At 38.6% G+C, this 27,726-nt stretch overlaps 1 protein-coding gene across 6 annotated transcripts in view; it reads left to right on the top strand.

The window, feature by feature from the left end:
• The first annotated feature begins 3,418 nt into the window (after positions 1 to 3,418).
• The window catches only part of DCAF1 (DDB1 and CUL4 associated factor 1), a 94,187-nt gene continuing 69,879 nt past the window's right edge, over positions 3,419 to 27,726 (top strand). For 3 of the 6 annotated variants that reach the window (XM_037797298.1, XM_037797280.1, XM_037797257.1), the window contains exons 1-2: positions 3,421 to 3,590; positions 14,169 to 14,286. In XM_037797298.1, the coding sequence (XP_037653226.1) occupies positions 14,177 to 14,286 (110 nt within the window). In that variant the 5' untranslated portion in view covers positions 3,421 to 3,590; positions 14,169 to 14,176. Of the gene's footprint in view, positions 3,591 to 6,912; positions 6,934 to 14,168; positions 14,287 to 27,726 lie in introns of those variants that run through there. The other 3 variants (XR_005210631.1, XM_037797266.1, XM_037797273.1) reach the window with 3 other exon arrangements.

The raw sequence follows: 27,726 nt of genomic DNA, 5'->3' as shown, positions 1-27,726 counted from the left end.
TGGTTGTGAGATAGCCTGCTTCACCTCCCAGCCCCAGGGAATTGTGGGAGGAAGCACAAGGTTATGGGGGTAGCACCAGGGAGGGGATGGGTGGTGGGAGTACCTGGATCAGGTGAGCCAGAAAATTGCTGGAAGAGAAGAGGTGGGGTGGGGGCATGGAGGAAGCAGTCATGGCCCAGAGGTCTTATTGCAGGCAATTTTCCTGCCCAAGGAGCTGGCATGCTTGGGGGCAGGGGCAGGTAGAGAATGCCTGAGTTTGCAGCCCTTGGTGCTGGGACCAGGTCTGGCCACTCTCACACTTTCTCTGTTTCGTGGCAGTTCCTTGGCCTTTCAGAGGGGACTGCTGCTGTCTCAGGTTGGAGTGGAAGGTGGAGGGTGGTGGTGGGGTAGCAGGGAGGCAGGGCCGGGCAGGGCAGAGTCCAGTGCAGTTCTCTCAAAGAGGCCAAGGAATCTCTTTCTCTAATGATTCAGTACCAACATGCCAGAGCCAGCTGGACACGTGGTTCTGGCTTATCAATGGCTTTGTATGTGCATATTCTCAAATACGAAAGTGTTGGCTGTGAGGATTCTTGCCTAGCGCAGGCTGGTGCATGCTTGAATGTCCAACTCACCGGAGCTTGGTGTTTGGTGGCCATGAAAATGTGTGGGTAATGCCTGTCCTGCAAACTGTGTCAGTGACCATGCCTGGAATGTGCATGCAGCCTGGAAAGTCTGGGTGCTGACCCTTCCTCGTGTGGAGATCTGGGGGGTGCATGCAGGTATGTGGCATTGGGGGTGGGTAGCAGGCATGGAGGGGGCTGTAGGCATTGTGGAGCAGATTCTGGAGGGAGTAGCTGCTAGATAGGCCCTGGACAGTTCCTGTTCTGCTTCCCTAGCCTCCTGGGCCCTGGCTTCTCTAAAGCTCCTCCTCAATGTCCCTCAGTCCCAAAGCCACCCAAGGGCCCCAGGATGGGCTTTCAAAGGTCGTCAGTGCCATCTGCTGGTAGATGGAGATGGAGGCAGTGCTGGGAAGTGGGTGTGCTGGGCCCTGAGTCCCTACAGGATTGTGCCTTTCAGGACCCCCAGTCATTGGGGAAGTCAGCACCTGGCTGGCTAAAATACGGAGAGTACCTGAGGCTTGTCAAGGTCTATCCTCAAGAGTTTTGGGTCCATGACCCAGGGAGACATGGCAGGAAAGTCTGCTGAAGGAGTGCTGGAGGATTTAAGAAAAGGGGCAGGAAGGTCATGAGTGTGGCTTCTGGACCCATAAACCTGGGCTCCATCCCTCTGGCCTCAGATTTCTCAACTGTATAGGAGGTTAACCTACCTTCCAAATGAGAAAGGAGGCTAACCTCCCTACCAAATGAGAAAGTATGGATAAAACACTTGGCTTAAAGCTGAGCCTTCCATAAGGTCAACGTAAATGGTAGTGATCAAAGTTCCAGAAGCACAGAGAAGAGAGCAGTAAATTATGTGTGTCGTGGTGGGAGAAAGGATGACATGTAGGCAGAGAGGTGACATGTCAGAGGTGGTGCCACTATACATTCTAGAATCTTGTGCCATGAGCTCCCAGTTACACATTTAAGTGAAGGAAGGTCTCTTTTCTGCAAAGACAGATATGGGGTTCAGAGGGGAATGGAATCAAGAGACTGAGCATCCAGGCCCTGGGCAGCTTCATACTAGCTGTGGAACCTGAGCATGGCAGCATGGAACCTGGAAATGTATGGGTTGGACAAGAAACTTGCTCAAGACTCCCACAGAAATAATGAGCTGTGTTGGTCCTTGAAGGGTGGATAGGATCTTGTCAGGTGGAGATTCTGCTCAACTGTAGAATCCTATTTATTTTTAACGCCCTCAAGGAGGGCTCCCTGACTGAGTCAGGTGTCATTCCTGTACTGCAATTACTTTGTTGTACAATGTCAAGCAAGTCATTCACCCTTTCTGGCCTTCCTTTTCCAAACTGCAAAATGAAAGAATTGAATTAGATAACCTCTGAGGTCAGCCCTGCCTTAATCTATGGCTTTTTGATCTTTCCTTTTCTCTGCCTCACTTATAATACCTGAGAATAAATATTTATTGATGCCTACATGCTAGGTCTTGAATAGAAAGACAAAGAGAGAAACAAATAAACTACTGTGTCTTCTGTTGAATCAGATCTGATATTTATTCTTGTAGGCAATATTTTCTTAGAACCTGGTATCTTCTAGGTATGATGGGGAAAATGGAAGAATAAAATAGAAGATAAAACAGGCTCTGCTGTTACACAGGGAGAATATAAAATCTAGGAGAGGCTGGGAGTTGGGAGTTGGGGGAGGGAACAACCATCTGACAGAGGTGAAAACCAAGGAAGAACACAGCTACTGAATGAGGCCATCAAGGATGAGTGGATTTTTTTTTTAATTTTAAAAAGTTAAAAGGATACATAAATAGTTTCTTGCTTTAAAAGGTCCAAATACAGAAGTATATACAGTAAAACATAAAGGTTTCCCTTCACTTTTCCCCATCCCTAAGGAAAAGAACTGTCAAACACTTCATGTGTTCTTCTTCTGAGTCTTTTTCCTATGCATTTATTAGAAATGTGTACATTTAGCTTTTAAAAAAATTATATATATGGGATTAGGCAGAACTATCTACCTTGCTTTGCTCACTTACACTCTTAGGCATGGCTACAGTCACTACTATATTGTCCCTTTGAAACAACACATGTTTCTGTAGGGTCGAGTCCCAGAAGTGGAACTGCGAGGTCACTGGGTAGTATAACTTTTTGATACACTTTATTAAATTTTGATAGATACTATGAAACGTCCTTGGGTCGAAGGTCAGCAGTCAAAGACTGGGGCCAATTTGCGTTTTGTAGTGGGAGTCACTCCGAGACCATGATTCATAATTCATGATTCATGAGATCCATGATTCATGATTTCTAAGCCCAGTTCACCACTCTCAGTGTTCTCATGTGTAAATGGAGATGCTCAACTAGAAGGCCTCTGAGCTCCTTCGGTGACTAGAATTTACATCAAGTCCAGGGGTTGACCATCACTATCTTCAAGTAATTATTGAAAGTAATTATTGGGCTCCTATCGTAACAAGGTGCTGAAAAGGTATCAAGCAGTCATAGACTGGTCTTTCGAGGAACGGAGGCTCACTTTTCGCTCCTGCCTTTCGAAGCAGCCAATGAGTAAACCGCACAGTTCGCGTCTACAAGAGAACGACAAATCCCAGGAGTCAAAGCGGAGGTGACGTGTTCATGCGCCAATCCGGACGGGTGGCTGCTCCCTTAGAAGCGGAACTTCATTTCCCAGGCGGCACCCGGGGTTACCTATTTTCCGCCGCTTGCGCTGGCGTTCTTCACCCGCCCCTTGCCCGGGAGCCTCGTGCCAAGTCTGCGCGCGCGCGGGTCACGTAGCACGAGCGTGACGCATAATATGTGGGCCGCTCTGGATCCGTGGTCGCGCTGTGTGTGTGTGTGTGTGTGTGTGTGTGTGTGTGTGTGTGTGTATGTATATGTGTGTGTGAGTGAGTGGGGGAGAGTGTGAGTGCGGGACCTTAAGGCAGTGTGTGTGAATTGTGGCCGCTGGCGGGGTCAGGGGGGAGCGGCGGATCCGCCGGGGAAGGTAAGTGGGGAAGGGAAGGAGACGGCTCTCCGGAAAGGGGCGGGAAGACAGGGCGCGCGGCCAGGCGGGCGGGAGAGTGGGCGCCAGACTGGGGGAGGGGCGGCACCTGCCTGGGCCACCGGCGGGGAGGGGGCGGGCCGGTCCGGCAGGGAGGCTGGCCCGGGACCTGACAGGCCTTTTCCTCTGATTCCTGACCCGGGGGCGGGGCCTCCACGTTCTTCCTTCAGTCTTCAAAAAAAGCTTCCCAAGAGTAACTATTCCGGTAGGAGTGGGGGGCAGAGGCATGCCTGCCCCTACCTGGAGGAGGGGCTCCCTCATTGCCTTCGTCACCTTTTTCCTCCCAGTACTCCGTTCCGTACGGGCTGGGGGTCTCCATCTTTCCTGTCGTACGGCGGCCCCCTTCACCAATGGTGTCTCCGCCTCCCCCCTTTTTCGGTCTCGTGCCACCACCCCCTGCGCGGGCCTGACTCTCGGACCGGCGGCGGGGGCGGAGCTTTCCGAGCACTCCTCCCACTTCCGTGGTGGAGGGCAGGGGCAGGGAGAGGGGTGTACAGGTCCCGCAACGTGGAGCCAACCCTCAGAGTGCCTGCGGAACTTCCCCGGAGCTTATTTCCGGGGGTTATGGTTGTTTCCAACTGGGGTGTCAGAGGCGTTTACTTAACTCAGTCTTTTCCTCCTAGAGGCTCTCTGTCTCGCTTCCTCTTTCTATAGTGTTAGCGCTTTGGCCATTTGTTGAGGAATTAGTTTTGGTAGTTTTGTAGTACTTTGAGTCCCAAATGACTCTTCGTGTCCATATCTCGTTGGGCTCAGTTTTTCCGCACTTATCTTCTCACTGAAGCCTTTTGATTATATTAGTAGCATCTTCCTATACTAAACGCTTTGTTAATGTACAGGGTGAGGAGTTCATTAGCAGTGTCACTGTAATTTTTTTTTTCCCAGTGTCCTGGTGTTTACTTTTAAGGTTTGTGTGAGCATACTTATTTAGACTCTTTAGGGAATCGATTAGGTATTCTGTTTGATGCTGTCAAGATTTGGGCTTTGTTTATAGCAGCTGTGTACCCATTTTCAAGTGGTGATAATATTTTTGGGTATTAAGGAGATAATAGAATTTGGGGGAATATAGGGAAGTCATTTTATGCTTGCTTAACACATCTTGGGTAGTTGCTGAGCACTGATTTACTGTTCTACCTGTAGTACAATTGTTAAATTTAATAGAAGAGTAATCTGGTAGAATAAACCACTTACTTTGAAGTGATTGGAGTTGGCTTAATACCAACTTTCTTGTGTAGTTTTTGTAAAAGAGATGGTCGTGGACAGCAATAGAAACTTACACATGATTTCATATGTCACAGTAACTTTTGGGCAAAATTTTAATTGAAGCTCTAAGCTTGGATCCCCACCTTTTTTAATAAGGAAAAATGCCTACAGATGTTTGTTTTCAGGATTATAACATTCTTAAGGGATCTTTCCTTAACATGGACTTTATTTTATTTTAGGGATGATATATATTTCTATACATATGTATGTCTCTATATATGTTTACATATATTTGCCTTTTTATTCACGAATGGTAGCATATTATATTCAGAATTCTACACTTCCTTACTTGATAATCTGAGACTTGGTCCAAATTAGGAAAACAAATGCTTCTTAATTTTTTCCAGCTTTTTATTGTTGAAAATTTCAAACGTATAGGAAAATTGAAAGAATAGTAAAATCAACATTTTCTCTCCATCCAGATTCAACAGTTGTTAATATTTGGCATATATGCTCTATATGTGTGGCATGTATTTATTTTGTGGAACCAATTGAAAATAAGTTGCAGGCACATTATCCCTAAATACTTTGGCATGCCTCCTTTAGAATATGGACATTCTACATATTTTTAAAGGCTTTATATTATTCATTTGTATGGACAGTACTATCACTTAACCCCTCACAACAACTGTTTCCATTTTACAGATAAGCAAATTGAGATTTGGAGAAGTTAAGTTGACCAGGATTTCACAGCTTTGTCGGCAGAGTTGGGATTTGAATCCTTGAAACCCTTTTCTACTAAGTACCAATTGCTTGGTCCTGGGGATCTCTCTGTGCCCCAGTTTTCTCATCTGTAAAAAAGGGCAGGGTGGTTGTGAAAATTCGGAATAATGTAAGTAAATTACTTAGCCCAATGTCTGTCCCATCCTAGATAGTCACTCCTTGGTAACTATCATGTCATCATTATTGATCAGGCCATGTTTCTTTATCACACTTAAAAAAGTCACATTAAAACACAGTAAAGCAATAATGTACTCTCACTGTCTTGTGCACAATAAGATGATTGTCCCTTTTATATTTTGTATTAATAATAGTCTTACACTGTTAGTAAAATGAATTAGCATTGATATTACTATTTAGGCTCTTATAAATTTATAAGTGGTTATTCCCAAAGTTATTATTTTCAGTCATAGATTAATTGGGAGTTCTGAGAATGTTGTAGCAATTATATTTGCATTTCTAAACTGATTTCTAAAATTTTAGTCTTGCGATGCCCTTGAATTGATCCTTACTGGAGAATATGTTTTTTTTTTAAATTTGCCTGTATGTATTCTACTAGGCTGATTGCTTAAATTATCCAAGAGGCATTCTCTCTCTACCCTCTATTACTCTTTTTTGGAAATTAAGGTAAAATTCACGTAACATAAATTTATCCATTAAGTACTTTAAATATACAATTCATGACATTTTGTGTGCTCACAGTTTTATGCAATAATCACCTCTATCTAGTTTCAAGACATTTTCATCAGCCCAAAAAGAAATCCTGTGCCCATTAAACAGTAACAATTCCCGCCTGCCCTCAGCCCCTGGCAACCACTAATCTGTCTCTATGGATTTACCTACACTGTATGTTTCATGTAAATGGAATCATACAATTCCTCTTTGACCTTTTGTATGTGGCTTCTTTCACATAGCATAATGTTTTCAAGATCCATCCATGTTGTAGCATGTATCTGTACTTCATTCCTTTTTATGAATAACAAATATTCCATTGTATGGATATGCTACATTTTGTTTATCCATTCATTTGTTGATGGACATTCAGGTTGTTTCCACTTTTTGGCTCTTACGAATAGTGCCACTAAATGAACATTTGTATGCAATGTGCATGTTTTGGGTGGACATACGCTTTCAGTTATCTTGAATATATACCTAGGACTGGAATTGCTAGGTCATATGGTAATTCTGTGTTTAACTTTTTTAAAAAAACTTTTTGAGGAACTGCCAAACTGTTTTCCATAGCGGGTGCACCATTTTATATTCCTACCAGCAACATATGTTCCAGTTCGTCCACATCCTTGCTAAGGTTTGTTATTTTCCATTTTTTTGATTGTAGCCATTCTAGTGGGTGTGAGATGGTATCTCTTTGTGGTTTTGATTTGCATTTCCCTGATGACTAATGATGTTGAGCATCTTTTCATGTGTTTATTGGCCATTTGAATATCTTCTTTGGAGAAATGTCTATGTTCTTTGCCCATTTATTTTTATTTTTATTATATTCATTTTATTTAGATATATTTACATACCACGCAGTCATACAAAACAAATTGTACATTCGATTGTTCACAGTACCATTACATAGTTGTACATTCATCACCAAAATCAATCTCTGACACCCTCATTACCACACACACAAAAATAAACCAGAATAATAATTAAAGTGAAAAAGAGCAACTAAAGTAGAAAAGAACACTGGGTCTTTGCCCATTTTTAAGTTGGGTTGTTTGTCTTTTTGTTGTTGAGTTGTAAGAGTTCTTTTTATATTCTGGATACTAGACCTTTATCAGAAATAGGATTTGCAAATGTTTTCTCCCATTCTGTGGGTTATTGTTTCACTTTCTTGATAGTGACCTTTGCGCAAAAGTTTTTAATTTTTATGAAGTCCAGTTTATCTGTTTCTTCTTTTGTTGTTTGTGCTTTTAGTGTCATTTCTAACAATCCTCTCCCAGATCCAAGGTCATGAAGATTTACCCCTATGTTTTCTTTTAAAGGCTTTATAGTTTTAGCTCTTGCATTTAGCTCTTGGAGCCCTTTTGAGTTAATTTTTATGTATAGTATTAGATGTAGGGGCCAGCTTCCTTCTTTTGCATGTGGATATCTGGTTGTTCCAGAACCATTTGTTGAAGGGACTATTCTTTCACCGTTGAATGGTCTTGGCACCCTTGTCGAAAATCAACTGACTGTAGATGAATGGGTTTATTTCTGGGCTCTCAATTCTGTTCCATTAATCTATATGTCTGTCCTTATGCCAGTTTCACACTGTCTTGATTACTGTAGCTTTGTATTCAATTTTGAAATTGGGAAGTGTGAGTCTTTCAACTCTGTTCTTTTTTTTCCAAGATTATTTTGGCTATTTGGGGTCCCTTGCAATTCCATATAAATTTTAGGTTCAGTGGTTCCATTTTTTGCAAAAAAAAAAAAAAAATAAAAAAATAAATTAGGATTTTGATAGAGATTGCATTGAATCTGTAGATTCCTTGAGGGTGGTGGGAATTTTGTGATCTTAATATTAAGTTTTCCAATTTGTGAACACAGGCTGTGCTTCCGTTTACTTAGATCTTCTTTAATTTCTTTCAGCATTGTTTTGTGGTTTTCATTACTTGTGCCTTTTTGGTCAAATTTATTTTGAAGTATTTTATTCTTTTTGAAGATTTATAATGGAGTTGTTTTAATTTCATTTTTTAATTGTTCATTGCTAGTGTATAGAAACACAAATGAATTTTGTGTGTTGATCTTGTAACCTCCAACTTTGCTGAATTCATTTTTTTTTTGTGTGACTTCTTTAGGAATTTTTTTTCTTTTGTTTTTTTTAAACTTTATCAAAAAATTAAAAAACCTGTTTCAAACAAAACAAAACAAAGGAATAAGAAAAAGCAAATAACCTAAAATAGCTACATTGTTTCCAACATGTTCCTACCCTACCCAAGAAAATTTACAAACCATAATCATTCCTGAGCATTCCCATAACATTAAGATTACCCTCAGTAACTTATCTGTTCTTATTAGATTATTATTCCCCCTTCACTAGTTGCTGTCTATCTCTAGGTCCCTTACCTTCTACAATTTAAAACATTTATTTTACATTTTTCACAGAGTTCACTTTAGTGGTACCATACAATATCTCTCTTTTTGTGTCTGGCTTACTTCACTCAGCATTATGTCTTCAAGGTTCATACATGCTGTCATTTGTTTCACGGCCTTGTTCCTTCTTACTGCCACATAGTAAGGAATTTTATGTTTTATATAGAAGATCAAGTCATCTGTGAATAGGGATAGCTTTATTTCTTCCTTTCCAATTTAGATACTTTTTTATTTCTTTTTCTTGTCTAATTGTTGTTACCACAATGTTGAATAGAAGTGGTAAAAATGGGTTTCCTTGCTTTCCTCCTGATCTTAGGGGAAAGTATTCAGTCTTTCACAATTGAGTATAATGTTAGTGGTGGGTTTTTCATAAATGCCAATTTTCATGTTGAGGGAGTTCTTTTTATTTCTTGTTAAAGTGTTTTTATCACAGAAAGGTATTGGATTTTATCAGATGCCTTTTTTTGCATCAGTTGAGATGATCGTGTGATTTTTTTTTTCCCCTTCATTCTATTACTATTGTGAATTACATTGATTGATTTTTATGTGTTGAACCACCCTTAGGTTCTTGGGGTAAATCTCACTTGGTCATGGTGTATAATCTTAACATACTGCTGGATTTGGTTTGCCAGTGTTTTGTTGAGGATTTTTGCATCTATATCCATAAGGGATATTGGGCTATAGTTTTCTTACTCTGTCTTTATCTGACTTTGGTATCAAGGTCTTGCTGGATTCATAGAATGAATTAGGAAATGTTCCTTCCTTTTTTGTTTTTGGAAAAATTTGAGGAGTATTGGTGTTAATTCTTCAGATGTTTGGTGGAATTCACTAGTAAAGCTATCTCTCTCTCACACTTTTAGAATGTGTCATGAGGTTAATATTGCTGTTACCATATGTTACTACTTTGTCCAGTCTCTGGATCTTTTACTTTGGCATGTAATTTTACTGTTGTTGAAAAAAAATTGAATTATTTTTTCCTCCTTACCCCCGCCCCCCCAACTCCTTCCATTGCAGTGCTGGTGAATATTCATGTACTTGGGTACATGATGAATATTTTAGAAGAATGCCAGGATTTTGCTGTCTTCCTGGTCTTTGGGTGCTTTTTGAAGCAGAAATGATGCCTGTGGTTCAGAAAAGTTAAAACCCTGCATCCGTGTAAAGAGTCTGGATCATAGAGGCATTTTAAAACCTCAAAAAGGAGGTGTAGGAGATACCATTCTCTTTGTCTATGGTGTGATATTCAGTTCACCAGTTACCAATTTCCTTTCCAGTATTTTAGCTTGGATTGCCATGGGAGGATTTGAACCAGTAGAAATAGTTCCTAAATAAGATGCAAAATGCCTCCTGGTCCTGGAAAATCCTGTATCCTATTGTCACCAGCATATTTTGTTTCACTTAGCCTTTCTTCCCCTACCACTACAAAATACAATTTATGAGGAATTAAGGTATTTTGGAGTAAGCTTCATATATTGCTTGAAAAACATTTTAGAGCTCTGTCAGAAGCTTTGAAATAAATTTCCAATTCTATCTGACAAATGCTTTTCTATATCAAGTCAACAAATGTTTAGAGTCAGTCCTGTAAGATATAAATTGTAATATAGAATAAGTTATACTTGAGAGGCAGCCTGGGGTTTTAGATTTTTCTTTTTTTAAAATTTGACTTTGTTACCAGTTTGCTGTATGGCCTTGAGCAGACCATCTATACTTTCCTCAGCATGGTAATCTTTCTGGACCCTGATCAACCAGATGAATGGGACAGGACGCCCCATTTTCTTTCTCAGGGATTAGGGTGTTTTGTTATACTTGTTTAAATCCTATGTTGGAGACTTTTTGACTCTTCTCTCCTGGAAAAAACAGCAGCAGTGAAGATTGATACATTCTCTCAGTGTTTATTTTCAGAGATTTTTTACTTTTTAAAAATTCTCTGCTTCTTTGTTTTGTTGGTGGCCTGAGGTATCTTTAAAAGATCATTCATCTCCTTTGAAGAAAAATGTTTTCTCTTACTTCAGAAACTCATTTTTTTAATTTTTATTTTTTTTTAGTTTTACAGAAAACTGCACGATAGTACAGAGTTTCCATATATGCCAAACCAGTTTCCCCTATCGTTATCATCTTAGAATGTTATAGTACCTTTGTTATTACTTATGAGCCTATATTTATAAATTATCATTAGCTAAAGTCCACACTTTATTTAGATTTCCTCAGTTTTTACCTAATGACCTTTTTCTATTCCAGGATCTCATCCAGGATACCACATTATATTTAATTGTCATGTCTCATTTGGCTCCTTTTGGCTGTGATAGTTTCTCAGGCTATCCTTATTTTTGATGGCTTGGACAGTTTTGTGGAGTACTGGTCAGATATTTTATAGACTGTTCCTCAATTGGGAATTTGTCTGATGTTTTTCTTATAATTAGATGGGGTATATGTTTCGGGGAGGAATACCCAGAGGGAAAGTGCCACTTTCATCACAACATATCAAGGTTATATGCTACCAAACATGACTTACCGCTTTTTTTTTTTTTAATTAGAACAGTTTTAAGTTATCAGAAAAATCATGCAGAAAGTAGAGTTGTTTCCATATACTCCCTCTCACACACACAGTTTCCCCTATTATTAACATTTTTAAAATGCAATTTTATTGAGATACATTCATACATCATACAGGCCATCCAAAGTATATAATCAGTGGCTCACAGTATCATTATATTATTAACATTTTGCATTAGTGAGGTACTTTTGTTACAGTTGGACGAAACAATATTATTCTAGTTATGCTATTAACTTTAGCCCACTTTTCATTAGGTTTCACTCATCGTGTTGTATAGTTCTCTTGAGATTTTTTTGTTGTTAATTGTAACCTTAAATTTCCCTTTTCATTTCTTTCAAATATACAATTCAGTGGTGTTAATTACATTCACAAAGTTGTGCCTCCGTCACTATCTTCCATTGTCAAAACTTTCCATCACCCCAAATAGAAACTTTGTACCAGTTGAACATTAATTTCCCCTTCCCCTCGTCTTCCAGGCCCCAGGTAACCTGTATTCTGGTTTCTGATTTTATGAATTTGCATTTTCTCTTTATTTCATGTAAGTGATAATAAAGAGTATTTGTCCTTTTATGTCAGGTTTATTTCACTCAGCATGATGTCTTTGAGCTTCATCCATGTTGTAGCAAGTTTAGTACTTAAATTTCTTTTTACGGCTGACTAATACTCCATTATATGGATATAACACATTTTGTTCATCCAAGTTGATGGATCCTTCTATTGCTTCCACCTTTTGGCTATTGTGAATGATGCTGTGTTGAACACTGGTGAGCAAATATCTGTTTGAGTCCCTGCTTTCAGTTCTTTTGGGTCCTGACCTAGGAATGGGAATGCAGAGTTATATGGCAATTAAGTTCTTTCATGTACCTAAGCTTTAAATTTTTGTAAAATCCCATTTATCTATTTTTTCTTTTATTGCTTGTGCTTTTGGTGTGTAGTCTAGACACTGCTTAACACAAGGTCCTGAAGATGTTTCCTTATGTTTTCTTCTAGGCCAAAGGTGTGAGGGGTATTTCTGAAATCTCAGTTCGATCTCATTGGTCTGTTTGTCTGTCCTTATGCCAGTACCATGCTGTTTTGATTACCGTAGCTTTGTAATAAGTTTTAAAATCAAGAAGCGTGAGTCCTCCAACATTGTTGTGCTTTTTCATGATGGGTTTTGCTATTCAGGGTTGCATTCCCTGCCATATGAATTTGGTGATTTGCTTTAACATTTCTGCAAAGAAGTCTTTTGAAATGTTGGTTGGAATTATGTCAAATCCGTATATGTACATACCTTGGAGATACTGTGGATTCAGTTCCAGAACACTGCAATAAAGCGAATATCACAATAAAGCGAGTCACATGAATTTTTTGGTTTCCTGGTATAAATAAAGAGTTATGTTTTCACTATATTGTGTACCATAGCATTAAGTCTAAAAACACAATGTACATATCTTAATTAAAATGTGACACAGAGGCACAAAGTGCTGTTGAAACATGGCACCAATAGACTTCCTCAAAACAGGATTGCCACAAACCTTTAATTTGTAAAAATATGCAGCATCTGTGAAGTATAATAAAGAGAAGTACAGTAAAACAAGGTATGCCTGTATTGCTTTTGGTAGAATTGACATCTTGTATTCCTTTTTCTCCAGATAGTTTAAAGGAACTGACATGCAAAATTTGTCATTTTCTTTATATTCCTCTGGTTAAGTGACTCTTATTTCTGTGTTCATAGCTATGTTAAATGCTGTTTTGACTGTTGGTTGGTAGGGAAAAGGACTAGCAGTAATCTCTTGGTTACTAGTCTAGCATTCTTTGCATTCTTTTCATTGGACCATATTGTTCTCCGAGAAATTAACAATTAATCATTCTTGCTATTAGTGTTTTTGAATGAGTAATAGAAGCATCTCCATTTAAGGCTAAAGAAATTAGCTGCTGTATGTACACAGTAATTACTCTGATAGTCTGGTTGGTGGTATCTTTTATGTCTTGTTCAAAAGCTTTTATGAAGCAGTAACACCCCAGTAACAATGAGCATATCAGTACCCAGATCTTGACTTCAAATACCATTCTGCTATAAAGGGATCTAGGGCTTCTTGAAAAAATATTTGATTCTAGGACTGGGGTGGGGAAAATACAATATGAGGCTGGAGCCAGGAGCATTCCTGGAGTAAGGAAGTGCTCAAAAAAACAAAAAGAGCATATCAAAGGGACATAAGTGCCTACCTGAAAGAGCTCCCAGTGGCCAAAGCCAGAACATTTTGAGCAACAAAATAAATAATGTATTGGATTATAACTCAAAGTTTAAAATAAATATAAATGAGTCCATACTTATGTAAGTCAGAGATTGAATAAATAAATAAATAGGGGAGAAGAGACAAACCTTCCTTACAGAATACTTCCAAATAATATATGTAGGATAGGGAGCATAATCTGCTACATATCAGAATCTGTAGCCTCAAAGATTTGGACTGTAGAAGTCTTCTAGACCAGGGATTATTATATGACTGTGGGCATGTGCACTTTTGAGTGGAGAAAGAGGCCATAGCTTTTGAGGAAAAAATCCCAAAACACTTTTATTATTATTATTATTTTTTTTTTGGAGGAAAAACCCTTTTTTCTCAAATGGATTCCTCATCCTAGAAAGGTTAAGACCATTTTGATCTCGCGCCCTGCCTCATTTGATAGGAAACTGAGGCTCAGAGAGTTGAAAGGACTTGCTCCTTATGATTTGATGAGCATCTAGGCTCTTAATCCAGGGCTTCCCACTGTACCACAAATAAAATTATCTAAAGAGCCCAAGGGTTACATTTCTCTCTGTCTTTTTTTAAATTATTTCCCTTGCTTGCTCATCTCCCCTCCCCCCTTTGTAGTAAGTATGTCAAGTTTATTTGCCTGTGTTCATGTATTGTTTTTTGTTTCCTCAGGCCAAGACATGACTACAGTAGCAGTACATGTGGACTCCAAAGCTGAGCTCACTACCCTGCTGGAGCAATGGGAAAAGGAACACGGCAGTGGGCAGGACATGGTCCCTATCCTTACCAGGTATGAACAATTATGACTTTTTTTTTTTAAAACTGGTTTTAAAAAACCAAAAATTGGTGTGCAGAATAGCGTTAAGAACATTTTTCACCTTAGCTGTTATTCTAAATCCATTTTTTTTCCTTCTCTTAGAACCAGTCTTTATCTCTCTACTTCTTGAAATGCTCTAATTTTTTTACATTTCCTCTCAGGCCCTTTAACCTCAGTATCTTTTGTAGGTTCTTTTCCTTGCTGTCTCTCAAATGTTGCCCCCAGGGTTTTGTTTGTGGTTCTCTTTTCACCCTATGTATTCTACCTAGATAATTTCAGCCACCTAGTTTCATTCCTGTCCATGGTTTCAACCATCATTCTTATGCTAACTTCCAACTCTGTTTCTATCTCAGATCTCTCTTTTTTGAATTTCAGACTCATTTCTCAGCTTCTTGATGTGTACATCTTTACTGGGTTATTCCACAGACACTTGAAACATACCATGTCTAAAACATGCCATGTTTAAAATAGCTTCTTCCTTTCTGTCTCTCTCCTCCTCTTCAGTTTGTTCCTTTTGTGCTCTCTGCCTTGGTATAAATGATTTTAGATTGAAATGCCAAGAGCCATTCTCTCCCAGCACATCCTGTCAACACAGTCTTAGTCATCAAGCCAAGAGGGTTTCATCTTCCTTCTCTTCCCTCTTCTCCATCCCCACTACCACTTCCTTCATAAGGTATCAATCATGTGACTGACCCATTAGACAGTATTCCTTATTGCCTTTTATTATTTTATTCCCTTCTAATCTGTCCTTCCCCTTACTACTTAAAGTTTCATCTTTTTCATACACAAATCTGATTATCATACCTCTGCTCAGAATTCTTTCCTGCCTTCCTGTTTGCTACAGAATAAAAGGTAAACGTCTTAGTAAAACCTATGAGGCTATTTATGATTTGTCCTCTACCTCTTTTTTCTGCCTCATAGTGTTGGTTTTCTTCAGAATGGAATATTACCATTTTTTTTTAAATGTCTGTGTGCCTTTGCACTTGATGTTTGTTTGGCCTGAAATGCCTTTCCATGGCTTGTCTGTATGTCTGCTTGACAAGCTCCAGTTCCTTCAAGAAGCAATTCAAAGATCATGTCTGTAAAACTTTCCCCTGACTTTGCCTTCCCTAGGTAGGTTTAGGTACACTTTTTTTTTTTTTTTTTAATGTTCCCATTGCCCTCCTCCCCCTATTATAATTCTTATTGAACTGTATTATAATTGTCTTTCTACATCTGTCTTCCCACTAAGTTGTAAGCTTCTTGAAGACAGGGATTATACCTGTTGATTGGTATAGGATGGATTTAAAGTATACTTTGCTTATTTTAGACAGCAACTCCCACCATCTTCAAATTGAGGGTCTGTTATTTCACTGGGTATTTTCTGAAAAAATGTCACTGTTTTTTCCTTCCTTCAAAAGGGAAGGAGAAAACTGTAGGTTTGGGTGTTTTGGTGTTGTATTCCATGAGGAGCAAATGAATTTCAGGTTCACCTACTCTTTTATTGACCACCGTTTTTTTGATCTTTGGACAAATTTCCCAAGAAAAATAAAAGACTATTAGCTTTAATTGATCTTTTTGTACCCTTTAACTTGTTTCTGTGGAAAGGGATGGCTTTGGACCGAGCTATGTTAGCTTAACCTAGGTTCTGTCGGTGTTTTTTTTTTTTTAATTAATTGTGGTTTAATTTACATACTGTAAAGTATTTAGCCTGATGCATTTTTTTAAACATATGTATTCACTCATGAAAACATCACCCAGATCAAATTATAGCACTTGAACACCACCCCCAGAATGCTCCCTCCTTCCCCATCCTGGTCAATACCCCAAATAATTGTTTTTCTGTTTGTTTTTGACTCCCAATTTTCAGTAATGTTGATAACATTTAACACCTAAATAGTTCTCATGTGCCTGGCACTGTTCTGAGCATGGTACTTATGTTAATGAACTTAAACTTCAAGGAAACCCTATAAGGTGGGGATTGTTGTCCCATTTTACAGATGAGGTACAGAGGTTATGTAACTTGCCCAAAATTGCAGTTAGTGGAAGAACTATGATTTGAACCTTGGAAGTCTGGTTTCAGAATTCATGTTTTTAAACTTCTATTATACTGTATTGCTTAGTTACAACTGAGGATTATGGTGGAATTACTAATATATATTTCTAAGTATATTTTGTGTGATTGCCCTGTGTGGCAAAGAGAATTATTTCAGAGTTCAGAGGGAAAAGAATTTACAGAAATACTTGTCAAGGCTTGATGGGGAAAAATATAACCAGAGTAGGCCAATAATTTTTGCAGGGAATTTAACCCTTAAAACTAGGCAGTATGATTTTGTGGAAATAAAGTGTATGGGAGAATTTGACTTAGGACAGAACATATTACATATTGGAAAGCCTTGGATTTGTTTGTTATTATAATACAGTAACATGTCAATCTTGCTTAGAGTACTCAAAGTGATTTTTCTTGTTTCAAAAAGAATGCATGAATAAAAAGGACTTTTTGATACATGTAACAACATGGATGACTCTCAAAACATTCTGAGTGAAAGAAGCCAGACATAAAAGAGTATGTGTGATTCCACTTATATGAGATTCTAGAATAGGCCAAAAGTAATCTATAGTGAGAGAAAGCAGATGAGTGGTTGCCTGAGGCAGGGGTGGAGGGGACTGACTGCGAAGGGGGGCAGTTGAACTCTTTGGGATGATGGAAATATGTTATATCTTGATTGGGGTTGTTGTTATGATGGGTGTATATTTGTCAAAACTCATCCAACAGTTCACTTAAAATGAATTCATTTTATTATATGCAAATTATACCTCAATAATGTTGATTTTAAAAAAACATGGTGTTCTGGTTTGCTAATGCTGCCGTTTTGCAAATACTAGAAATGGATTGGGTTTTATAAAGGGGATTTATTTGGTTACACAGTTATAGTCTTAAGGCCATAAAGTATCTAAGGTAAGGCATCAACAATCAATCAGGTACCTTCACTGGAGGATGGCCAGTGGCATCCAGAAAACCTGTTAGCTGGGAAGGCACGTGGCCAGAGTCTTTTCTGGAATTCTGGTTTCAAAATGGCTTTCTCCCACGGTGTTCCTCTCTAGGCATCTGCTAGCTCCTGGGTTGCATTCTCTAAAATGTCTCTGTAAGCTGCAGCTTCTCCAAAATGTCACTCTCAGTTGCTTTCCAAAATGTCACTCGCAGCTGCTCTGCATCTGGGCCTGTGTGGCTCTTTTTAAAGTACTCCAGTGATCCAATAAAGACCCACCCTGAATGGGTGGGGCAACAGCTCCATAGAAATAATCCAATGAAAGTTCTCGCCCAGTTGATTGAGTCACATCTCCATGGAAACACTGAACCAATAGGTTCCAACCTAATCAACACTAATATGTTTGCCCCCACAAGATTGCATTAAAGAATATGGCCTTTTCTGGGGGACATAATATATACAAACAGGTACACATGGTTATTATAGAAAAAGAAAATAAAAAAGAACAGGAAGAAAAGAAAAGTATCTCTAACCTAAAGCTAACTACTGCTAGGACAGACTGGTTTCTTATCACTACATTGTTTTCCTTACTAAATGTTTTTGACCACTGGGGTCAGTGGTAATATGATCTTGACCCTTAATTTGAGTGACTGTATTGTTGGGGGTTTGGAGAGTGAGTTGATATTTCCAGTCATTCCCTCTTGAGGTTTTAGAAGGTTGAGGGACACTTGGGTTGCTTTCATCTTTGGGCATTTGTAAATAATGCTGCTATGAACACCAGTGTGCAAATACCTGTTCAAGTCCCTGCACCCAATTCTTCTGGGTATATACCTAGAAGTGGGATTGCCAGGTAATAGGGTAATTCTATATTTAACTTTTTTGAGGAACTGTCGAAGTGTCTTCTACAGTGGCTGCACCATTTTACATTCCCACAAGTAGTGAATGAGTATTCCTGTTTCTCCACATCCTCTCCAACACTTGTAATTATTTGTTTAAAACAATAACCATTCTGATGGGTGTGAAATGGTATATCTCATTGTGGTTTTTGTTGGCATTTTCCTAATAGCTAGTTATGTTCAGTGTTTTTGGCCATTTGTATATCCTCTTTGGAGAAATCTCTATTGAAATATTTCGTCCATTTTTAAACTGGGTTGTTTGTCTTCTTATTATTCAGCTGTAGAATTACTTTATATATTCTGGATATTAAACCTTTATCAGATACGTGTTTTCCAAATGTTTTCTCCCACTGATTATGGGTCTCTTCACTTTGTGACAAAGTTCTTTGATGCACAAAAGATTTTAATTTTGAGTAGATCCCTTTTATCTATTTTTTCTTTTGTTGCTTGTGCTTTAGGTTTTGTTGATGTGATGTATTGTGTTAATTGATTCCTTATGTTGAACTACCCTTGCATAGTTGGGATAAAATCCACTTGATCATGGTGTGTAATTTTTTTTGATGTGCTGTTGGATTTGATTTGCAAATATTTGCATCTATATTCATAGGAGAAATTGATCTGTAATTTTCTTGTAGTATGTTTATCTAACTTTGGGATTAGGGTGATGTTGGCCTCATTAAATGAGTTGTTTTGGGGTGCAATTCTTGTGTGTGTGTGTGTGTGTGTGTGTGTGTGTGTGCACGCGAGCGCATGTGGTTTGTTTTTTTTTTTAATTTTAGCAATTCTTTTAGGGCAGATGTTGTAGTGGCAAACTCTCTCAGTTTCTGTTTTATCTGTGAATGTTTTAAACTCTCATTTCTGAAGGACAGTTTTGATGCATAAGGAATTTTGGGCTGGTAGTTTTTCTCTTTTAATAACTTAAATATGTCATATAACTGCCTTCTCACCTCCATGGTTTCTGATGATAAATTGGCACTTAGTCTTATTGAGCATTGCTTTTACGTGCTGAATTGCTTTTCTCTTGCTGCTTTCAGAATTCTCTCTTTAGGTTTGGCATTTGACATTCTGATGAGTATGTGTTTTGGAGAAGGTCTCTTACGGTTTAATCTGTTTGGAATATGTTGTTCTTCTTGGATATGTATATTTATGTCCTTTCTAAGACTTGGGAAATTTTTGGCCATTATTTCCTCAAATAGTCTTTCTGCTCCTTTTCGCTTCCCTTCTCCTTCTGTGACTCCCATTATGGGTAGGTTGTTAGGCCTATGCTGTCGCTTGAGTCTCTTAGACATGCTTAATTTTTTTCCTCTTATCTGTTCCTATGATTGTATCATTTAATTTGCCCTGTCTTCCAGTTTGCTGATTCTTCTGTTCATGTTTGCTATTGTATGCCTCTCGTGTATTTTTTTAAATTAAATTCAATTTTATTGAAATAAATTCACATACCATACAATCATCCATGGTGTACAATCAGTTGTTCACAGTACGATCATATAGTTCTGCATTCATCACCACAATCTGTTTCTGAACATTTTCCTTACATCAGAAAGAATCAGAATAAGAATTAAAAACAAAAGCAAAAAAGAACACCCAAATCATCCCCCCATCCCACCCTGTTTTTCATTTAGTTTTTTTCCCCATTTTTCTACTCATCCATCCATACGCTAGATAAAGGAAGTATGATCCACAAGGTTTTCACAATCACACTGTCACTCTTGTAATCTACATTGTTATACAGTCGTCTTCAGGAGTCCAGACTGCTGGGTTGGAGTTTGATAGTTTCAGATATTTACTTCTAGCTATTCCAATACATTAAAACCTAAGAGGTGTTATCTATATAGTGCATAAGAGTGTCCACCAGAGTGACCTCTCGACTGCATTTGAAATCTCTCAGCCACTGAAACTATTTTGACTCATTTTGCATCTCCCTTTTGGACAAGAAGATATTCTCAGTCCCATGATGCCGGGTACAGATTCATCCCCAGGAGCCATATCCTGCGTTGGCAGGGAGATCTACACCTCTGGGAGTCGGGTCCCACGTAGGGGAGAGGGCAGTGTGTTTTTAATCTCCATTTCTGTACGCATACTTTCTGTTATCTTTCTTTTTTTTTTTTATATTTTGAAATATAACATATATACGTAAAAGTGATAACTTTCAAGGTACGATTTAACAAGTAGTTATAGAGCAAATTTCAAAGCATGTTACATGTTACAGTTCCACCATGTGAGTTATTTCCTTCTAGATATTCTAGTACCCTAGAAACTAAAGTATATAAATATATATAAAGATTCAGTATTTGTAATCCTTTGATAAATCCTAGAGTGTCTGCTGTCCCTCTCTCACTTGATCACTTTTTCAATCTTTAGGGATATCTGGGCAGTGACCACCCTAACTTGTTCATATTAAAAAGCGGTGTTGACAATATGGGGAAGGGGGATGCATCTGGTTGATGTTCTTGGAGAGGCTGCTGTTGCCTCTGGGTTTTGGGACTTATCTGGTATAGGAACCCTGGGGGATTTAAGTTTCTTAAAGGTAAACTTAATGAAACTTTTGTAGAGTCTTAGATAGGGACCTAGGTGTTCTTTAGTATTTTGGGGACTACTGTTGATTAGGATTTGGCATTCTGTGGCCATTTGGAATATCTATCTAGCTGGAGCTTGCCTAAAAGTAACCTCCAGGATAGCCTCTTGACTCTATTTGAGATCTCTTAGCCACTGTAACTTTCTAATCTTTTTTTTTTTAATGCGGTTTTGAGATATATTCACATACCATACAAACATCCAAAGTGTACACTCAGTTATTCACGGTATCATTATGTAGCTGTGCATTCATCACCACAATAAATTTTTTGACCTTTTCATTACTCCAAAAAATAAAAATAAAAGAGAACACCCAAAACATCTCATATTCCCCCCTCCCCCCCATTATTCATTTACTATTCGTCCCCCTTTTTTCTCATCTTCCCATACTCTGGGTTAAGGGAGTGTGAGCCACAAGGTTTTCATAATCACACAGTCACACCATACAAGCTAGATAGTTATATGATTGTCTTCAAGAATCAAGGATACTGGATTGCAGTTCAACAGTTTCAGGTACTTCCTTCTAGCTATTCTAATAGACTAAAAACTAAAAACGGATATCTATGTAATGCTTAAGAGTAACTTCCAGAATGGCCTCTCAACTCCATTTGAAATCTCTCAGCCACTGAAACTTTATTTTGTCTCATTTGTTTTCCTCTTTTTGGTCAGAAAGGCTTTTTCAGTCCCAGGATGCCGGGTCCATGCTCATCTCTGGGAGTCATGTCCCTCATTGCCAGGGATATTTACACTCCTGAGAGTCATGTGCCATGTAAGGGGAAGGCAGTGAGTTTACCTGCCTAGTGGGTTTAGAGACAGGCCACAACGGAGCATGTAGGGGGGAGGGCAGTGAGTCCACCTGCCAAGTTGTCTTAGAGATAGGCCACATCTGAGCAACAAAAGAGATTCTCTGGGGGGTGACTCTTAGGCACAATTGTAAGTAGGCTTAGCCTCTTCTTTGCAGTAACAAGCTTCGTAAGGGCAAGCCCCAAGATCAAGGGCTTGGCCTACTACAGTGGTAGTCCCCAATGCTTGCGAGAATATCAGTAATTCCCCAGGTGGGGAAGTTTAATATTTCCACATTTTTCCCCATGTCCTCAAGGGGGCATTGCAAATACTTTTTATTCTCTGTCCATATTACTCTGGGATGTATCAGGGTTTTGTCCTAACCTGTACAAACCAACCAGATCTCATCCCCTATTCAAGGTTCCATGTAATTATGGTGTTTGAATAAACTGACCAGACAAGTTAAATTTAAAAAAAAAATTTTTTTGTAATTCATTTTTATTGAGTTATATTCACATACCATGCAGTCATACAAAGCATACACTCGGTTGTTCACAGTACCATTATATAGTTGTGTGTTCATCAACAAAATTAATTTTTGAACATTTTCATTACCACACACACAAAAATAATAAGAATAAAAATTACAGTGAAAAAGAACAGCTAAAGTAAAAAAGAACACTGGGTGCCCCCCCCCCCCCCATTTTTCTACTCATCCATCCATATACTGGACAAAGGGGAGTGTGGTCCATATGGCTTTCCCAATCACATTATCACCCCTCATAAGCTACATTTTTATATAATCGTCTTCAAGATTCAAGGTTTCTGGGTTGTAGTTTGATAGTTTCAGGTATTTACTATTAGCTATTCCAATTCATTAGAACCTAAAAAGGGTTGTCTATATTGTGCGTAAGCATGCCCACCGGAGTGACCTCTTGGCTCCTTTTGGAATCTCTCGGCACTGAAACTTACTTCATTTCCTTTCACATCCCCCTTTTGGTCAAGAAGATGTTCTCCATCCCACGATGCCAGGTCTAGATTCCTTCTTGGGAATCATATTCCACATTGCCAGGGAGATTCACTCCCCTGGGTGTCAGATCCCAGGTAGTGGGGAGGGCAGTGATTTCACCTGCCAAGATGGCTTAGCTATAGAGAGAGTGTCTCATCTGAGCAACAGAGAGGCATTCGGGAGGAGGCTCTTAGGCACAATTATAGGGAGGCCTAGCCTCTCCTTTGCAGCAGCAGTCTTGCCAAGGGCAATTCCTGTGGTAGAGGGCTCAGCCCATCAAATCACCAGTCCCCTATGTCTGTGAGCACATCAGCAACCATCGAGGTGGGGAAGCCCAACACCCCTGAATTCTTCATCAGCTCCTCAAGGGGGCTCTGCATATTTTTTTCATTTTTTTTTTTTTAAATTAACTTTTTAAAAAAATTTATTATATGAAAAAAAATACAGTAAAAAAAACATTTCAAACAAACCATAACGTAACAAGGGAGTAAGAAAAAGACAACTAACCTAAAATAACTACTTTACTTTCAACATGTTCCTACTCTACCCCAAGAAAATAACCTAATATAGCAACATTTCTGTGAACTTGTTCCTACCATACACATCAGAAATTAACAAACCGTAGTCATTTCTGGGCATTCCCAGAATGTTAAATTTACCCACGATAGCCTATCTGTTCTTACTGGGTTATCATTCCCCCTCCATAATTGCTTTCTATCACTGGTTCCCCTATGTTCTACATTATGAACCATTTATTTTACTTTTTTCATATTCACATTAGTAGTAGCATATAATATTTCTCTTTTTGTGCCTGGCTTATTTCACTCAGCGTTATGTCTTCAAAGTTCATCCATGTTGTCGTTCCTTCTTACTGCTGTGTAGTATTCCATTGTGTGTATATTCCACATTTTATTGATCCATTCATCTGTTTAAGGACATTTGGGTTGTTTCCATCTCTTGACAATTGTGAGTAATGCTGCTATGAACATTGGCGTGCAGATATCTGTTCATGTCACTGCTTTCAGATCTTCCGGGTATATACCGAGAAGTGCAATCGCTGGATCGAAGGGTAACTCTATGTCTAGTTTTCTAAGGAACTGCCAGACGGACTTCCAGAGTGGCTGAATCATTATACAGTCCCACCAACAATGAATAAGAGTCCCAGTTTCTCCACATCCCCCCAGCATTTGTAGTTTCCTGTTTGTTTAATGGCAGCCATTCTAATTGGTGTGAGATGGTATCTCGTTGTGGTCTTAATTTGTATCTCTCTGATAGCTAGTGAAGCTGAACATTTTTTCATGTGTTTCTTGGCCATTTGTATTTCCTCTTCAGAGAACTGTCTTTTATATCTTTTGCCCATTTTATAATTGGGCTCTCTGTACTATTGTCATTGAGTTGTAGGACTTCTTTATATATGCAGGATATCAGTCTTTTGTCAGATACATGGTTTCCAAAAATTTTTTCCCATTGAGTTGGCTGCCTCTTCACCTTTTTGACAAATTCCTTTGAGTTACAGAAACTTCTAAGTTAGAGGAGTTTCCATTTATCTATTTTTTCTTTTGTTGCTTGTGCTTTGGGTGTAAGGTCTAGGAAGTGACCGCCTAATACAAGGTCTTGAAGATGTTTCCCTACATTATCTTCTAGGAATTTTATGGTACTGTGTTTTATATTGAGGTCTTTGATCCATTTTGTGTTAATTTTTGTGTAGGGTGTGAGGTAGGGGTCCTCTTCCATTCTTTTGGATATGGATATCCAACTCTCCCAGCCCCATTTACTGAAAAGACTGTTATGTCCCAGTTCAGTGGCTTTGGGGGCCTTATCAAGGATCAGTTGGCCATAGATCTGGGGGTCTGTCTCCGAATTCTCAATTCGATTCCATTGATCAATATGTCTATCTTTGTGCCAGAGCCATTCTGTTTTGACAACTGTGGCTTTATTATAAGCTTCAAAGTCAGGGAGTTAAGTCCTCCCATTTCGTTTTTCTTTTTTGGCAATTCAAGGCATCTTCCCTTTCCAAACAAATTTGATAAATTGCTTTTCCAAGTCTGCAAGGTAGGTTGTTGGAATTTTGATTGGGATTGCATTGAATCTGTAGATGAGTTTCGGTAGAATTGACATCTTAATGACATTTAGCCTTCCTATCCATGAACATGGAATATTTTTCCATCTTTTAAGGTCCCCTTCTATTTCTTTTAGTAGAGTTGTGTAGTTTTCTTTGTATAGGTCTTTTACATCTTTGGTTAAGTTTATTCCTAGGTACTTGATTTTTTTAGTTGCTATTGAAAACGGTATCTTTTTCTTGAGTGTCTCTTCAGTTTGTTCATTTCTAGCATATAGAAACATTACTGACTTATGTACATTAATCTTGTATCCTGCTACTTTGCTAAATTTATTAGCTCTAGTAGCTGTAGTGTTGATTTCTCAGGGTTTTCCAGATATAAGATCATATCATCTGCAAATAATGACGGTTTTACTTCTTCCTTTCCAATTTGGTTGGTTTTTTGAGAGGATCGACAAGATTGACAAGCCCCTAGCTAGACTGACAAAATCAAAAAGAGAGAAGACCCATATAAACAGAATAATGAATGAGAATGGTGACATTACTGTGGATTCTGAAGAAATTAAAAAAAATAATAAGAGGATACTATGAATAACTGTCTGCCAACAAACTGGGTAATGTAGAGGAAATGGACAATTTCCTGGAAACTTATGAACAACCTAGACTGACCAGGCAAGTTAAATTTTATAGTGTGCTACAGAAAATAAACATTTTTCCTTTGGTCTCACACAGAAGTTGAGGTTTTAAAACTCAGTTAATGAACAATTGAATGTACAATTTGTTTTGTAAGACTGTGTGGTATGTGAATATATCTCAATGAAATGAAGATAAAAAAATTAAAAAAGAAAAAATACTCAGTTAATATCATCCTTTTCTCTTTAGTCTGGTGTACCTTTGTTCTAATCAAGTCCATTTTGTTCATATTTCTAATTGAAGTCTGATCTCTTTTTCAGCTTCTTTAACTTTTGCTGTACGGGGTAATGCTGACATTCATAGCTGCTGAACTCTGGCTTTGAGTCTCAGCTGTCACACAGGTGCCTGAAGTTCCAGGGGCTGACCAGGTTATACACAAACAGCTCAGCATCTTAGAATTTAGAGATAACCGTTACAACTCATTAATGGATGTGACTGCTGTAAGCTTACACTCTAGGAACGTTCACTATAAGCCTTTCCCTGATAATCTGTGCTCTCAGATTCAGTTCTGTGTTTGCACATTATAGTTAGTCCATTTTAGTGAGGTGGTATAATGTTTGTCTTTTCGATTCTGGCTTATTTCACTCAACATACTGTATTCAAGGTCCATTCACCTAGTTGCCTACCCCACAACGTCATTTCTTCTTGCCGCTGCTCAGTATTCCGTTCTGTGTATAAACCACAGTTCACCATTCCATTTATCAGTTGATGTGCCTTTAGGCCACCTCCATCCATTGCGAATCGTGAATACCGATGCCATAAACACCAGTGTGCAATGTCCACTCATGTCCCTGCTCTCAGTTCTTCCAAGTATATACCCAAAAAGAGGGTTGCAGGACCATATGGCTACCCGGAGTTAGCTTCCTGTGGAACCACTACACTGCCCTCCAGCTGGGCTGTACCATTCTACTTCACTACCCACAGGGAATAGATGTATCCCTCTCTCCACATTTTTTCCCACTTAAAACCTCTATTTATTTTGTAAACAGTTTTATTCACACACCATACAATCCATCCTAAGTCAACAGTCAGTGATTCCGGGTACAGTCACATAATTATGCACTCACCTCCACAATCTATATGAGGACATTTCTATTTCTTCTTCAAAGAAAAAGGAAAAGGAGAAAAAAAAATCAAGAATAAAAATATAAAAGACAGAAGAAAAATAAAAATAAAATAAAATAAGTCAGACAACACTACAATCACCAAGAATCCCATATCACTCCCTTGTATTCCCCTCTTATAGACCTTTAACTTGGGTATATTGCCTTGTTACAATTAATGGAAGCATCTTACGATGTTATCATTAACTATAGTCTCTAGTTTGCATTGATTGTATTTTTCCCCTATATCATCCAATTTTTTTTTTTTATTAAATTCAGTTTTATTGAAATACATTCACACACCATACAATCAACTGTCCACAGTATGGTATACAATCAACTGTCCACAGTATGATTAACATAGTTATGCGTTCATCACCACAGTCTATCTCTGAACATTTTCCTTACATCGGAAAGAACCAGAACAGGAATAAAAAATAAAAGTGAAAAGAAGAACACCCAAATCATCGCCCCCATCCCACCCCATTTATCCTTTAGTTTTTATCCCCATTTTTCTACTCATCCATACACTAGATAAAGGGGGTGTGATCCACAAGGTCTTCACAATCACACTGTCACCCCTTGTAATCTACATTATTATATAATTGTCTTCAGGAGTCCAGACTGCTGGGTTGGGGTTTGGTAGTTTCAGGTATTTACTTCTAGCTTCTAGCTATTCCAATACATTAAAACTGCTGTAAGCTCTTACAGCAGTTAACTCTATCCCTGAATTGTAATGCTTATCTCTAAACTTTGAGATGCTGATCCCTTAGCATATAACCTGATTGGTCTCTGGAACAATGCGTATCTCTGAGACACCTGAAACTCAGAGCTAGAGCTCAGCAGATATGAATGTCAGTATTAGTGCATACAGCCACTGTTAAAAAAAAAAAAAGGCTGAAAAAGAGCCCAGACTTCAATTAGTGATATGAATGAAGCAGGTCTGGTTAAGACCAGGGCAAGCCAGGCCAAAGGATAAAGGTCGAAACTGACTGTGTTTTAAAACTTCAACTTCCATATGAGACCAAGGGAAGAGATATCTATTTGGTACAGGATCTAAATTTTCTAAACAGTACAGCTCTACAGTCGATTTGTTCAAATACCACAACTGCATGTAACTTTGAATAGGAAGTAAGATACAATAGGTTAGTATAGGCTGGAGTGAAACAGTGACACATCCCAGAGTAATTTGGGCAGATAATAAAAAATATATTTACAGTCTCCCCCTCCCCAGCCCCGAGGATCTGGGGGAAGGTGCGGATGTGTTGGACTTCCTCACCTGGAATGGTGTTGATGTTGTCACAAACATTGGGACTGGCGGTTT

This window comes from Choloepus didactylus, chromosome 1 (assembly GCF_015220235.1).
Source record: "Choloepus didactylus isolate mChoDid1 chromosome 1, mChoDid1.pri, whole genome shotgun sequence".
Classification (NCBI taxonomy): Eukaryota; Metazoa; Chordata; class Mammalia; order Pilosa; family Megalonychidae; genus Choloepus; species Choloepus didactylus.
Note: the sequence above shows the minus strand (reverse complement) of the source record. Positions and strands in the feature narration are given on the sequence as shown.